The sequence below is a fragment of the Haliotis rufescens genome, unplaced genomic scaffold (genome assembly GCF_023055435.1).
Source record: "Haliotis rufescens isolate VD_foot unplaced genomic scaffold, xgHalRufe1.0.p SCAF_1, whole genome shotgun sequence".
NCBI classification, from domain to species: Eukaryota; Metazoa; Mollusca; class Gastropoda; order Lepetellida; family Haliotidae; genus Haliotis; species Haliotis rufescens.
Window position 1 is genome coordinate 82,114,671 of NW_025963779.1, and position 15,958 is coordinate 82,130,628.

Below are 15,958 nucleotides of genomic sequence, written 5' to 3' on the forward strand. Positions count from 1 at the left end.
GTCATGGAAAAGAGAATGAAATTTTAACCTTATTACATGTAAGGATGATTCTTTTCTTCTTTTATGTTTTTAGTTTTTGTAGAATATGAGGTAGTCAAAAGAAAATAGGGTATGTCATGATCTGTATTCATGTGGCTGTCACAGCTTTATCCCTGCATTTCTAAACAGAGAACACAATTTAAAATACAACTTGGTCTTGTGAACCTACACACTCTCCTTATTCTGAAGCCTGAAGCTAATGTGGGTGATCTATCATAATGCATACATTTTCATTTAGTGGTGGCCCTCAGTGTGCAGTGTAAGGCCTCTGTTGATCTGTCCACATACCACAAATGGCTATAAAAGTGTCTCTCCTTTTCCTGTGCATGTCTTCTGTCCTGGTATCTGTGTGGGAGATCGCATATAGAAATAAGTAAACTACCATCAAACGTGCATTATGTTCTAGGATTAACTTCTAACCTGCGGTGAATGCACGTGGACAAACTTGTTCCCCTATCCCACTGTTAATGCTGTGTATTTCCTCCAGCTATGAGAGGCTAGGTAATCCTGTCCTCTCAGCAGTTCTTGATAAAATGAAGCACCATTTTAGCCGTGGTACGATCTATGGAAAACTCTAATCCCCTGGATTAACTTGTTATTACTGGGTAGATAGCTCTGAATGACGTGCTGGTACATCTGACGTTTCCCCGCTATCAGCGCAGTATGAGAATTGCTGAAGGGGACTCGCCTCCACCACTGCTAACAGGAAACATGTATGTTTATGTTTTTGGTATGATTATCCTAACAAAAGTGAAATTTTATTGGGTTGGATTTATCAATGGATGAAACGCATTATTTGCTTTTATATTTCTGCAGGGGAAAATTTATTGATAGTTGCTGACAATGGTTGGCAGGCATGTACATGAAAGTGTTATGTGTATATCGATATGACTTGGGGCACACAGTTGATACCATGTCAGCAGGCAAGCTAGTCTACTCTGGTAGATTTTGTTGGAATCTACAGAATATACTTAGACTACGACAGCTGTGGTTGAAGTACAGATCACGAAGAAAGCATCCAGGGGTTTGTAGAATTAATATACAGTTAACATGGTTACTGGGAACGCTATTTATGATTCACACCTGTTGAACAATGTTTGTCACCATTTTTATTGGCAGCATATATCAGTGGGCAGAGTCAAGGCCTCTTGTCAGCATGGTGACTTACAACATGTACAATGATGACAATTTATATCATTTTTGCTATTTACTTAATCCTCAGTACTTGTATAGTAATGTTTGAAGAACTATGCAATATGAAGTATAACAACTGCTTTCAAATAATTTAGAAATATAACTTGATTGTTTCAATTATTGTGTGTGCCAAAATGATATTTGCAAAATGTCCCATGTAAGGACGATTACAATAATTATGACATTAATATTTTTCCTATATGAACAAGTTGAGTAAGCATGCTTGCCATATTGGTTTGAAACTTATATGTTGTCTTTTTCATTAATTTTGATATGGATTGTGTATCATTTCAAATATGTATTGTAAAAATATATTGTTTGTAAGATTTATTTTATGTCAGAAATTACAAACAATATATTTTTACAATACAGACTTCACTTGTGTGATTGTACTGCCGGTACATCATGTATAATCCTTTACTAGGACGATGGAATACATATATTTTAGGAAACCAAAACCAATCTATAGTATAAAAACAGGTCCAGCCAACTCTCATGTCAGCATTAGGAAAAAAATTAGGAGAGAAATGTTAAAGTAGACAATTTATGGATAACAACTTCTTTAAATACTGTAACGACAACGTTTCTGTATAGATCCTTATACCGAAACAGTAATTAAAGAAGTAGTTATCCATAAATTGTGTCTACTTTGTCATCTGTCAGCTTCTAGGTATTGCCGATCAAACAATTCGAGAGAAATGTTTTGAGTATTTAAAGATTTCACAGACTATTGGTAATCTACACTATTTCACATTTTTCGCATTTTGGTAGACTGGAATTGTTAAAGAAAATTGCTTGTTTTGTTCTCAACATGGCGGTGTGGTCTCATGTACTAACTCAGCAGTAAGCTATGGTAAGATGATATGATAACATTTCAGGGTTTTCTGGTCACTGGAGGTTAAAGAGTTTCACTTTACTATGTTGACTGTAGGATCAGGGAAGTCAGTCATCTGTGAGTCTGTAGATAACACTTTCCATGTAGTTGGATACCTTCCTTTGTGCAATACCTGTCTCACGGAGGGCACCTGCAGTGAATTATCACCAAGTGTTAAGTTACATTACCTGTTGAATGTAGGGGACACTTGCAGTAGTTTATGAGACAATAGACATTACACAGTAATATTTACAGTTGTGTTGCCTTCTCTTTGACTGAATGCTTATAAGTGGGTAGCACAACTTGTTAGGTAAGTTTTCTTAATGGACGACCCTTGTGGGGATTCCGAGGCCCTTGTATCCTGTGATCGTCGTTTAAACCAGGTAATGAGGATCTAATGTGTGACATGGCTGATTGGGTTTCATCATGGTGGACATGGATCGTTGCTCATGCCATCAAGAACTGAATAGCCTGACCAGACTTGATTATTTATGGTATGACGCAATATGGTCAGAAATTTGTTGCCTATGTTGTAAACAACACCCACTCGTAAATAAGGAGTAGACATTACAGTTCCGCATATTTGTTTATGTGAAAGATGATTGAAACATCTCCATAGGTTACAAATATAAATTAGCTCTGACTCTTTCTAAATGCCCATGGATTAAAGCAACTCTTGGCATAAGTAAGAACATCTGTCATATCTATGTTGTGATAGTATGATTCTTAGTACAACAGTTCTGTCTGTTCATTTCTTTTGATATTTGTAAAAGTTAGAAAAATGTATGATGATAGTTGATCTGTGGTCACAGAACAAATGGCAGCGAAGTGTCATCCAGTGGATGTCCTTTAGGCCCATTCCTTTGTACTGGAGAGAGGTCAATGGATCATTACAGAAGGCAGCATGGATGTTGATGGGTAGATGAGATGGCAGACGTCAACTGTCGGCAAACACTACGGAGGGCCCTCGAGAATATGAAATCCATGGTGAAACATTCGGCAAACAGTAATTATCATATCAGTTGTAGGGACGCTAGACACACACTTGTTCCCTGCAATCTCTCGTGTTTATGGTCTGAACATGTTCAGCTGTTTATCAGAGATCGCCATTGGCCTTTCGCTAGGCTTGGAGTTTAAGGGGAAGTGGGTTAGCCTAGTGGTTAAAACTTGTAAAACAATGCAAAATCATGTTTCGATACCCCAAATTTGAAGCCCAATCTTGATGTTCCCTTGTTGCGATAGGGTACTGCTTTAAACAAAGCAAAATGCCAGAGTCTAATATTAAGCACAGAATGCAATGACTTGCAATGTATATATTTGTGTGATGTGTTAATTGCACAGATATTTGAACTTGGTTAATAAGTGCAAATGCCTTTCTCTTTTCAGCCAGGTTGCAACTGCACAACGGAAGCAGTGGTGTGAAGCAGATCACAGCTTGTAGATAATCTGCAAGCTCTTGATGACAACAGTTATCTCCCCTTGTTCCAACATGGCTTCCAGCCCTGGTGATTTGACTGCACTTCCGGAGAGAAGGATACACTGCTCTACTGGAAAGATCCTCATTGGGAACAGGGAATTCATGTCAGCCTCAGAAGCTCTTCTTGCTTATTTACAACAGTTTGATGGCAAGTTACGGACAAAGCAGCAGCAGGATGCCTATGAACTTCTACTGGTGCGATCCAAGATGGCTTCCCATAGATCAAGAGCAATAGACAATGACCTCAAGGACTCCTTGCAAGACCTGCGACATAGGAAATTGAAGAAACTGCTAGAAAAGAAAAAGAATGAGCAGACTGGATTAAGGCGAGAAGGTAGAATATAGAAAGGGTTTGAGTCCTCATACAAGAAATTGTCACCAGAAAATGCAAGAAATGATCTTTTGAATTTGTGTACTTTTTGCTTTGGTTTGTTGTTTTACGCTGCACTCAGCAATATTCCAGCTTTATGACGGCGGTCTGTAAATAATCAAATCTGGACCAGACAATCCAATGATTTACGTCATGAACATCGATCCACACAATTGGGATCGATGACATGCATCAACCAAGTCAGCAAGCCTGACCGCCTGATCCTGTTACTCGCCTTTTACGACAAGCATATTCGCCTTTTACAGCAAGCATAGGTTGTTGAAGACCTATTCTACCCCGGATTTTCACGGGTCAAATTTGTGTACTGCAACATGACTGCCAAAATCTTGGATCAGGCTTTTACTTCATTAACTATCATTAGCTGTGTTGCCCAAAGAAAATTTGGAGTGGTGGGATAGCCTAGTGGTAAGAGTGTTTGCTCACTAAAATGAAGACTAGGGTTGGACTCTTGGTTCGCTCTTTCTTGGTGTCCTTGCTGTGATAGTACTGAAAGCAGAACAATTCCCCTACACATGAAGAAAATTGTCCATACCTGACCATAGGGCGTATGTACAGATTGTTAGTGGTACACTAAAATATCTAAAGCTAATCTTTTTTAACATGTTAAAACAGATGTAATGTACGGATGTGATCTTCGTTTGGGTTGATAAGTTTTGGTGATTTGCATGTTACATGGTAATGTTTCAGTTGAGGATGCCCTGTCTAGATCTGCCAACCTGCTGGACAGGATCAATGATGATGACTCTGCTGTGACACATTGTGTGAGTGATATCGGCAGTATGACAACAGACACACTGCTCAGCATCAACCCCACCGAGTCCAACAGGAATATCGTCGTTGATGAAGATGGAAAACGGAAACATGTCTACTCCTATCACACCCCGCGCAGTCGAACACGGACAGTTGGTAGTATACCTGTCAAGCCCAACAAACATGCCTTGTCATCCCGCCGGTCATCAGTGGATAGTGCCATTCCTACCTCCGTCCTCAAACACATGAATAAACGATCATCCAGTTCAAATTCTGGGTTAGCGTCTCGACATTCAGATCCTTCAGAAATTCTCAAACGTATGAGGAGCCGTTCGGTTTCTCCATCACCTGTGCATTTAAGACATGGCAATCCTCGATCTAGTCAGCTTGCTCCAGATTGGGTGCGTGATCTTGACGCCTCCTCAGGGAAGTCGATACCGAGCTGGGTGAATACTCTGGATGCTTCTCTTGAAGACTTGAGAAGACAGCTAGCTGGTGGTCGACCAGCTCCTAGTTGGGTTCAGGATGCAGAGAAATCAGATATCACTGTTGATTCACTGCTTCTGAATGGCAGAAGAGATATTTCCTTTAACAAATCAGGTCATGAAAAATCAAATTTAACTGACTCACGACCAGGTCTGAATTTCTCAGATCTCGCAACTAGTGGAATTTCAAAGTATTCTGACAAGCATAGCTTTTTACCTAGTGGTTTGAAAGACCTAGCTCCAAGAGCTAGATCTTTAGATGATAGTGATAACTTGCTGCAGAATTCTAATCCTGGATTTAAAGTTTACTCCGCTGCCACCAGTTCCAAGGACAAGACTTTGGGAAAGGAGATCCTTGCTGAGAGTGACCAGCTGAAGACCTCACTGGACAGGTACTTGGAGAGGCTGGAGGCTGAAACACGGAGTTCCCCTCAAAGGGCAGCAGCCAAGTCCAAGATGGCTGCTGTCCCAAGATGCTCTAGCATGGAGAGTGGGTCCCATGTAACGGATGGGAAGCATCAACCGCATTCTGATATTACTGGTGCTAGTTCTATACTCAAAGACAGTAACTTGAGTAAGTTGACCAGATTAATGTCTCCTAGAACAGATTGTACACATGTATATGACGGTTTATAAATATCTTGTACTCTGGGCCTTGAGGCCTTCTGTAGTTCTATGCTGAATAATCTTGTGTGACAGAGGGAAACATTACAACATTTAAAATATATATAAAAAGATATATGATATGTGAAGAATTTGGTCAAAAGAAGATTATTATATTGACATGTTATGTTTGATTTTAATAATCTGGAACAATATGTGTTAGTTTTATTGTCATTGAGGAATATTTTTTTCATATGTAACATATCCATTTATTAGTGAGTGAGTGAGTATGTTTTTACGCCGCTTTTAGCAATATTCCAGCAATATCATGGCGGGGGACACCAGAAATGGGCTTCACACATTGTACCCATGTGGGGAATCGAATCCGGGTCTTCGGAGTGACGAGCCAACGGTGTAACCACTAGGCCACCCCACCGCCCCTTTCATTTATTAAATATCTTTACATGATAAATATTACTCAAGAGAACACCCTATGGGTTTTTTTATCATATTGTAGTTGTCATGGCTGTGGGTATTGCAAGACACAGCCTTCCATTGGTGGGTGTTCTTGTTAGAGTGGTATGTATTAGTATGATGTATAAAAAGTGGCCATATCAATCTCTGCTGTTCTTCCAGACATGTCTGTACTAAGTGAGGAGCCAACGTTCAGCCCTGCACGTGTGAGGTTCAGCCCCACAAAGTCGTACACTGGTGCAGAGCTGCATCAAAGCCCCAGCACTGATGTTGTGTTGGATGGAGACCGGTCCTGGGAACACCCGGTTGGAGCATAGTAGGTCATGGCTAATCCTTTCAGTAGGGTCTTTGTTTGATTAATTAATATCAAAATAAAAGGAGAACATATTCTGTATTTTAATACTTCATAATAGTTTAATTCTGTATAGTTTTCTGGGGGCACGGGTGGCCAAGTCGTCTAAGGCTCCGCGATTCGCTGTGCAGAGTTGCGTCCCTTGGGCAAGCCAGAAACCTATGATTGTGGGATTGAATCCCGGTTCGCCCTGATTTTGTTTCTAGGTTTGTCAGCACCATACCTCATGATACCTAGGCTCGTGGGTTTCGTGGAAGTGATAAACATCTGAGGCCTGCATCACTTTGGGCTTTCCTCGCACATTAAGCTGACACGCCGCAATATAACTGGAATACTGTTAAAAGCGGCGTTAAAACCCAACTTGCTCACTCACTGTATAGTTTACTTTATGTGAGGAAACTGCAGAATTGTTGTTTCTTTTATGTATCAGGTTACAGACTTATGGTGCTGTTGTTTGTTTCAGTAAATCCCCTGTATATGTTGATGACAGAAAACACATTGGCAGTGCATTGCGCAGTGGGAAGAAGGTAAGCTCTTCTTCCTGGCTTAAGTGTTTAAGTGGTCAGCTTCTGCCTTCCAATTTTGGCTGACCTGTCCCTCTTTGGGACTTGTGTTTGAGTAGGCTACATACTTCTGTAGAAGTTATGACAGCAGGACTTGGTTAAGTAGGGACCGACTTATAGCTTATTTTGAAAAAGCCTGAGTAAGATAAGTAGAAACTGAGAAGGGATTAAGTAGGGACTGAAGATATTGTAGGTAGGGATTGAGTAAGGGACATACTTTATTAGGGGAAAGTATGACAGATCAGGCTCTAAGTTGATGTTAATTAGGAACGAAGTCTTATTAAGAGAAAAGTAGAGGTGAGCAAGGTCGAAGTAGGGGATAAGTTTGGACTGAGTAGGATCTGCATTGGGATCAGTAAGGACTGATGTAGGGACTGAGCAGGATTCCAGAAGCACTGAGCAGGATCTGAGTAGGATGAAGTGGGGTGTAAGAAGGAATTGTAGGATCTGGGAAGGGATAATTAGGGGTTAAGAAGGATCTTAGTAAGGGTAAGAAGGGACTCAGCAGGATCTGAGTTAGGGCTACATAGGGGATAAGAAGGGACTGAGTAAGGCTAAGTAGGGGTTAAGAAGGGACTGAGTAGGGCTAAGTAGGGGTTAAGAAGGCACTGAGTAAGGCTAAGTAGGGGTTAAGAAGGGACTGAGTAGGGCTAAGTAGGGGTTAAGAAGGCACTGAGTAGGGGTAAAGAAGGGACTGAGTAGGGGTTAAGGAGGGACTGAGTAGGGGTTAAGAAGGGACTGAGTAGGGGTTAAGAAGGGACTGAGTAAGAGTTAAGGAGGGACTGAGTAGGGCTAAATAGGGGTAAAGAAGGGACTGAGTAGGGATAAGTAGGGGTTAAGAAGGCACTGAGTAGGGGTAAAGAAGGGACTGAGTAGTGGTTAAAGAAGGGACTACTGGGTAGGGATTAATAAGTGACTGAGTAGGGCTAAGTAGGGGTTAAGGAGGGACTGAGTAGGGCTAAATAGGGATAAAGAAGGGACTGAGTAGGGATAAGTAGGGGTTAAGAAGGCACTGAGTAGGGGCTAAGAGGGGACTAAGTAGGGGTTAAGGAGGGACTGAATAGGGGTAAAGAAGGGACTGAGTAGGGATAAGAAGGGACTAAGAAGGCACTGAGTAGGGGTAAAGAAGGCACTGAGTAGGGATAAAGAAGGGATTAAGAAGGGACTACTGAGTAGGGGTTAATAAGTGACTGAGTAGGGCTAAGTAGAGGTTAATAAGTGACTGAGTAGGTCTAAGTAGGGGTTAAGGAGGGACTGAGTAGGGGTTAAGGAGGGACTGAGTAGGGCTAAATAGGGGTAAAGAAGGGACTGAGTAGGGATAAGAAGGGACTAGGTATGGATAAGTAGGGGTTAAGAAGGCACTGAATAGGGGTAAAGAAGGGACTGAGTAGGGGTAAAGAAGGGACTACTAAGTAGGGGTTAATAAGTGACTGAGTAGGGCTAAGTAGGGGTTAAGGAGGGACTGAGTAGGGATAAATAGGGATAAAGAAGGGACTGAGTAGGGGTTAAGAAGGGACTGAGTAGGGGCTAGGAAGGGACTGAGTAGGGTCTAATTAGGGCTAAGAAGGGACTGAGCAGGATCTAGGTAGGGATTAAGAAAGGACTGAGAACGGGTTCTTAGTAGAGGTTGTGCAGGAGCTAAGTAGAAAATAAGTAGAGATCAAGCAGGATGGAACAACTTTCACTTCACTGCTTGAATAATTACAATTAGATGGTAGATTCACTTTTTTTTTAAAAAAACAAAAGTCAAGGGATCCTTATTATAGCCCTAATGCTGAACTTTAAGGATTTTTCGGGTCTCGAGATTCACAAACCGTATGAGAAGACCTCGAGGACCCCCCTAGTTTTGAACACTGATACAATTACTCCTCTACGGTGTCATAAAGTTTAATACTTGGGTCAGATGGCCAAGAAACTAGTGGACACTCTGATACATTGTCTGTATGTTGTGTTGCAGATCCCGTCCCCTACTCTGACTGGCAGTGAGCAGCCGGGCAGTATAGAGGCTCTCAAGAATATGCTGTTCAAACTCCAAGCCGAAGAGTCCACTTCTGCAACAGGGGTGAGATTGACACACATAAATGTTTTTTGATGATATTTGGAAATGTAAAAGCATGCCTTTGGTGTCTGCAACAGGGGTGATATTGTCATAAGAATAAATATTTGCTGACAATATTAGGAGAATATATAAGCAGCAATTTGGCAATGCCTTTGTTGTTTATAGTTATATGATATCCTTCTGTAGACATAACAAAAGGGTATTGTTCTGTCGTACTCAACTTGACTACCTCTCAAATAGGTTCCATGCACCGCAGTCTTCAATATGTTGTGGATTGTTGGTTCAACTACAACAAATAAGAATTTTCCACGAAGTCTTGATTATTAAATATCACATTAAATATTCAAGTTACTGAAACTTTACCTTGAATGTAATTACCTAATAATGTTAATAATGTAATTTTGCACACAGTGAACTGAAGTGCTTCTCACAAATAAATGCCTAGCAAAAATATGTAATTTCATTTCAGGCTCTCCCATGTTTTCACACCCTGGATAATAACTGTACATTTATTGATGATTTTGACAATGCTAGGTTCCTATTTGGTATTTGCTAGACACATGAACGTTTATATAATCATAGTTACAAAAATTCTAACGCCAAAATGCCCACGATATTCAAACAAGCACATCATCAACATCAAACCGCAATAGCAACTTCAGAGTTACCTCCCTTCCCTGGGAGGTTCAAAGCTCGGATCACAATCCGAAAGAAAGTCTGTCAGTTATACCAGGTTTGGATCGTTGCTGGTTGTAGCAATTAGGTTAATACACTGCTGGTAAATCTGACTTTTCTTTTCTATTTCCAGAGCTTGTCTTGTATATTGAATAATGTAGCATTGTATGTGAGTGTACGACCAAAGTACACACCACAGTCTGTGTATTCATAAGATAAGCATGTGAGATTGATGCATGGTGGCTGTATGTGTTGCAGACAATGTCCAGCAAGTCGATGACCAACCCCCTGGACCTGCCAGCTCTGCAGGACTACAACTTCCAGGTAGAGCCCGGGGGACAGTCACTGGAGAAGTATGTACACCACAAGCAGGATTCTACTGCTGCAGCATATATACTCAGATCATAGGTTTTGCGACGGCCATGTTTATCGTGATTACTCACGCTATCACAAGGGGTGTGGCATAATACAGACATTGTAAAATGATGATGGCGTGTTTTTATGATAAAGTCGTCTTTTTTTAAGTGAGATGTTTTACAGTTGTTCAAATGATTATCGAGAAAAATATGAATGTTTCTTAAGCATCCAAAAACCCATAACACGGGGATACAGGGAAACCCACAAGGCCATTGAAAATAAAGGATGTTTAGCTTTTCTTATCAAGTATCATCTTAGACCTGATAAAGTAAATATTACTGACCGACAGGTCTGCAAGATCAAATAGCTGTTAAGCCAGTTTTTCAGGTCAGGATGGGCTAGTACAGTTGACACAGACAACACGTCCTTCTGTTTCAGGGCTCTGGTTCACCTGTCTCGCCTGAAGACCTTGGTGCAGACCTCTCAAACACCTTCTGACTCTGCCAGCACAGTGACGGTAGCAACATCCTTGATGACAGGATCTGAGCTCACCTCCTGAACCACACACAACCTCACTTTGTCCCCTCCTACTCAACCAGCACAGTGACGGTAGCAACATCCTTGATGGCAGCATCAGGGCTTTCTTCCTGAACTACACACAACCTCACCACCCGATCTGATAACAAGTCCCCTCCTACTCAACCAGCACAGTGACGGTAGCAACATCCTTGATGACAGCATCAGGGCTTTCTTCCTGAACCACACACAACCTCACCACCCAATCGGATTAACAAGCCCCAACTCAGCCACCACAATGACGGTAGCAGCGGCCTTGATGACAGGATCGGGGCTCACCTCCTGAGCTACAACCAACCTCACCGCCCGATCTGATTAACATTGTGTCAGGGCCTCTACCTCTCCTGGGGAATGGTCTTTGTGGGCTTTCCCCATTCATTGCTGGTTGTCTTGCAGTATCAGAATGTTAGTTCTATATTATTTCAAGTTTTGGGAACTGGAAGGATTCAAGGCTACCGTGTTAGTCAAGAGATATAATTTTTTACTTTTATGTTCAGTTTTGTATGAATCAGGTTTAAATAATAATGTAAAGGCGGAGATGTTCGCCTTAACAGGGACAAATATACTGAGGGAAACAAATAAGGGAACACCATTTCATTGCAGTGTCCCTTTATTTATTCCCAGATTTTTACTCACAGTGACATCCATAGCTCACCATCCATAGCTTGGGAACAAAACCTGGAAAACAACAATGGAGCATTTGTATTTTCACGTGTCCCCTTATTTGTTTCCCTCAGTATATTATGAAAGACCATTTCTTTTTCTTTGAGGCTATTCCACAAAACATATTCAGCCTACTTACTTGTTGGAGGTGCTGGGGACAAAGGTTTTTAATGTCAATCTTTGCCATTAGAAGCAACTGGATGAGGGATTTGTCAGTGACTGTCAAGTGGGAATATGACTTTAGATCAAAGACTGTGGGCTGTAAGCTGGGTGGTTGTGGATCATTGTGTGACAAATTGTTGTTGATGTGACTGACCACTGTTTTGTCGGGTCCAGATGCTAGGACTTACGGGCCCAATCACACAAGTGTTAAATGCATGACTTGTAGCCAACATATATATTGTGTCATTGTGTAAATCTGTTCTATGTATTATGACAATTTGAGCCAAAACAAATTTTCACTTTTCTTCTATCACCTTGTTTGTATACTACTTTCTTGAGAATATAATCAAAAGCTGCTTTAAGCATTTGTCAGAACACAACTAATGACTTTATTAACTTTGTCATGAACTTTAAGTTATCATGAATTCTCTTATGTTGACCATATGCCAAAATGACAAAATCTTTGTTAGTACCTGTGATATCAGTACAAGTTAGACCTGTTTAGTACATGCATTGGTTTAGTAGCAATGTTTTCCTTCCCCCATCTTGAATATTTAACTCAATGGTCACAAACCATGTGTTGTATCAATTTAACAGATCAGTTAAGTTGAATTCTTCATACAGTGTATACAAATAGAAAGTAGCCCAATGTTAATCAACAAATCGAAGTAAATGAAATGGTCAGTCTCATGATTTCACATTTTCTTTGACCAGGTTTGCCATATCCTGTTTGTTTACTTGAAACCATATGATGTTGTTTTTGACTGGGCACAATAAATGAAATAGCAGTTATACTCAACATGCTCAAGTGTGCACTCCACACAAGAAAATATGATATCATCCATGTTAGGAAGAACGCTGGTGTCTGATACACGGGTCGTTGTCCACGGATCCCAGGCCAGCATTATCACAAGGGACGACTGTAATTGAACACATAGGTATGTTTATCATTAAGTAAGTTACTCACTGGAAGTTGACCACGTTGCTCTAGAGTGAGATTGATAGTGAAGGATAGTGATAGTGCCTTGTACAAATGATCATCAAGTCTGTTTTACAATAAGTTTTTCAGTTGTGCATAGTACTGGAAATAAGTTGAATTTCCGGTTTTCTTTTTCACTGTAACTTGGCAACATGGTAGGAGAACAGCTGATAATGTCCATATGTCCCTGTTGTATATTGTGTGTAAATTGTTACCTGTCATGCCAAACTATAGGCCTGGTCTTCTGAACAGGAGGACTTGTTAGTGCATGCATACAAGTGTTGATGTATCTATGTACTTGGTCTGCATGTACTGTCAATCCTGAAATTAATGCGGAAAGTCACGATATGGCAGAAATATTGCCGATATGACTTTAAATTTTAACTTAATGCGGAAAATGTGAGTTTCCCTTGCTTGCTTAATGAAGTGACGCATTTTTGTCTGGACATATTTGAGTATCTTGTCATGTCAGGTTCAACAAAGCTGACAATAAACAATGTATAAGCACTAGATTTAGACAGTGCTGAGTTCCCCGTCAAGTGTGGTCAGTTTGTTTACGCAAAGTGATCAATGATGGCCATTTTGATTCTTTGTAACCTTGTCAAATAGCCTTAAACACCGTTCACTGATGGAGTGAAAATTTCCAGCAAAGCAACAGCACTGGCAGTGAATACACAAGCCTGCTCGTTAAGGTTCAAAGGATTGTGCTAGCTCCTGTATTCTACACTTGGAACGTGTACAATCTTCATCTATGACACGACCAATCACTTTTAATTATGACTTACTAGGAATTTCCTGCTTTTGATTTCATGCATATGGAAGTTAGATCAGATGTCGGCGGTTGAAGTTTGTGAAGATAGCAAATGATATTATTTAGTCGAATTGCTATCACCCCATATTATATCATGGAATTCTAAGTCTACAGTCTTGGTGTTATCGTTTGCTGATTACAAAGAAGACACAATTTATGGATAACAACTTCTTTAATTACTGTAAAGGCGAAGTTTCGGTGTAGATCCTTATACCGTTGTCAAGCAACGTTTCTGTATAGATCCTTATACTGGATCTATACCGAAACGCCGCCTTTGCAGTAATTGAATAAGTTGTTATCCATAGATTGTGTCTACTTTGTCATCCGTCAACTTCTGAGTAATGCCTATCTAACAATTTGTTTGCTGGTTAGTTTTTAAAGTTCAAAGGTATGGCTACTTACATTAATTTTGTGGCACATTTTGTCCAGGGCGACACTCATGTTAATTAGGTGATGCATTTATTTCAGGATTTACAGTATTCAGTGAAAAGATGTATACTGAAGTAATTGATGTTTTATTTTTTGTTCATGTTGCTATATGGTCTTGATAGTTGTTTTATCATCAAAATAGGGATGACATACATGTTGGAAGTACAGTCATATTGATTTGATAGCTATCAACATGTAACATCCATTGTTCATATCTTGACTAATCAGTCATTTAAACAACAGAAATCTGTTGCAAAAGAAATTGTATGGAGATTTAAGCCTTGGGATGTGTATAAATATATGTTTCTTTGAAGTAATTGTTTCATGAATAAATACAAATACTATATGAAGTGTTGAATGTTGTGTGTTAATGTATACTGTTGTGTTGCATGTGTCATTGTGTCTTATTGACATCACAGTGTTCTCTCACCATGGGGTACATCATTGTGGTGGAATTTCTGTTCACTGGAAGAACACAAGTAGATATCTATATATGCTGTATGTCTGTAATAGCCGAACCTACTCGTGATGCATGTCTGCGATAGCCAGACCTACTCGTGATGCATGTCTGTAATAGTCGGGCCTACTCATTCTGCATCTGTAATAGTCGGGCCTACTCATTCTGCATGTCTGTAATAGTCGGGCCTACTCATTCTGCTTGTCTGTAATAGCAGGACCTACTCAATCTGCATGTCTGTAATGTCAGGACCTACCCATTCTGCATGTCTGTAATAGTCGGGCCTACTCATTCTGCATGTCTGTAATAGTTGGGCCTACTCATTCTGCATCTGTAATAGTCGGGCCTACTCATTCTGCATGTCTATCCAGACCTACTCATTCTGCATGTCTGAAATAGCAGGACCTACTCATTCTGCATGTCTGTAATAGCAGGGCCTACTCATTCTGCATGTCTGTAATGGGTGGACCTACTCATTCTGCATGTCTGTAATAGCCCGACCTACTTATTCTGCATGTCTGTAATAGTCGGGCCTACTCATTCTGCATGTCTATCCGGACCTATTTATTCTGCATGTCTGTAATAGCAGGACTTACTCATTCTGCATGTCTGTAATAGCAGGACCTACTCATTCTGCATGTCTGTAATAGCAGGGCCTACTCATTCTGCATGTCTGTAATAGCAAGGCCTACTCATTCTGCATGTCTGTAATAGTCGGGCCTACTTATTCTGCATGTCTGTAATAGTCAGGCCTACTCATTCTGCATGTCTATCCAGACCTACTCATTCTGCATGTCTGTAATAGCAGGACCTACTCATTCTGCATGTCTGTAATAGCAGGACCTACTCATTCTGCATGTCTGTAATAGCAGGGCCTACTCATTCTGCATGTCTGTAATAGTCGGAGGGTCCGACTGCTCACATGGTAACCAAATATGGGATATAATCTCCATCCAAATGTTACAACGAATACACTTGAGTAGATACATCTCATGAATATTAATTAGACCGTTCACTACGTCAACAGATCGTTATTATAACAGAAATAAACGTAAGTTTTCCATGTAATTCTAAAATGATATAATTTGTTATTAATTGTCCGGTGAATTAAACAATTTAAATTTAAACAATTCATAATTCATCATATTATGACTGCGACACAACTTGTAATGTGTGTGAAAAGTCGTACCAAAATACGCTGTTTGAAGGGGGCGTGGCCTAAATGCAAATGTCCGATCGGGATTTTAAATTTTCCGGACCCCTGGTCGGACCCACTCATTCTGCATATCTGTTATAGCCGGACCTACTCATTCTGCACGTCTGTAATGTCTGAACCTACTCATTCTGCATGTCTGTAATAGCTGGACCTACTCATTCTGCATGTCTGTAACATCTAGAGCTGCTCATTCTGCATATCTGTAATAGCCAGATCTACTCATTCTCCATGTCTGTAATAGCCGGACCTACTCATTCTGCATGTCTGTAATAGCCGGACCTTCTCATTCTGCATGTCTGTAATAGCCGGACCTACTCATTCTGCATGTCTGTAATAGCCGGACCTACTCATTCTGCATGTCTGTAACATCCA

General features: G+C 40.5%; 1 protein-coding gene across 7 annotated transcripts in view; it reads left to right on the top strand.

Moving 5' to 3' along the window:
• LOC124136896 overlaps nucleotides 1–14,259 on the top strand; it is a 30,836-nt gene extending 16,577 nt beyond the window's left edge. For 3 of the 7 annotated variants that reach the window (XM_046502928.2, XM_048402302.1, XM_046502929.2), the window contains exons 2-8: nucleotides 3,494–3,918; nucleotides 4,663–5,784; nucleotides 6,450–6,603; nucleotides 7,103–7,166; nucleotides 9,160–9,264; nucleotides 10,195–10,289; nucleotides 10,732–14,259. In XM_046502928.2, the coding sequence (XP_046358884.2) occupies nucleotides 3,567–3,918; nucleotides 4,663–5,784; nucleotides 6,450–6,603; nucleotides 7,103–7,166; nucleotides 9,160–9,264; nucleotides 10,195–10,289; nucleotides 10,732–10,852 (2,013 nt within the window). In that variant the 5' untranslated portion in view covers nucleotides 3,494–3,566 and the 3' untranslated portion in view covers nucleotides 10,853–14,259. Of the gene's footprint in view, nucleotides 1–654; nucleotides 753–924; nucleotides 1,064–3,493; nucleotides 3,919–4,662; nucleotides 5,785–6,449; nucleotides 6,604–7,102; nucleotides 7,167–9,159; nucleotides 9,265–10,194; nucleotides 10,290–10,731 lie in introns of those variants that run through there. The other 4 variants (XM_048402283.1, XM_046502931.2, XM_048402288.1 and 1 more) reach the window with 4 other exon arrangements.
• The last annotated feature ends 1,699 nt before the right edge of the window (nucleotides 14,260–15,958 follow it).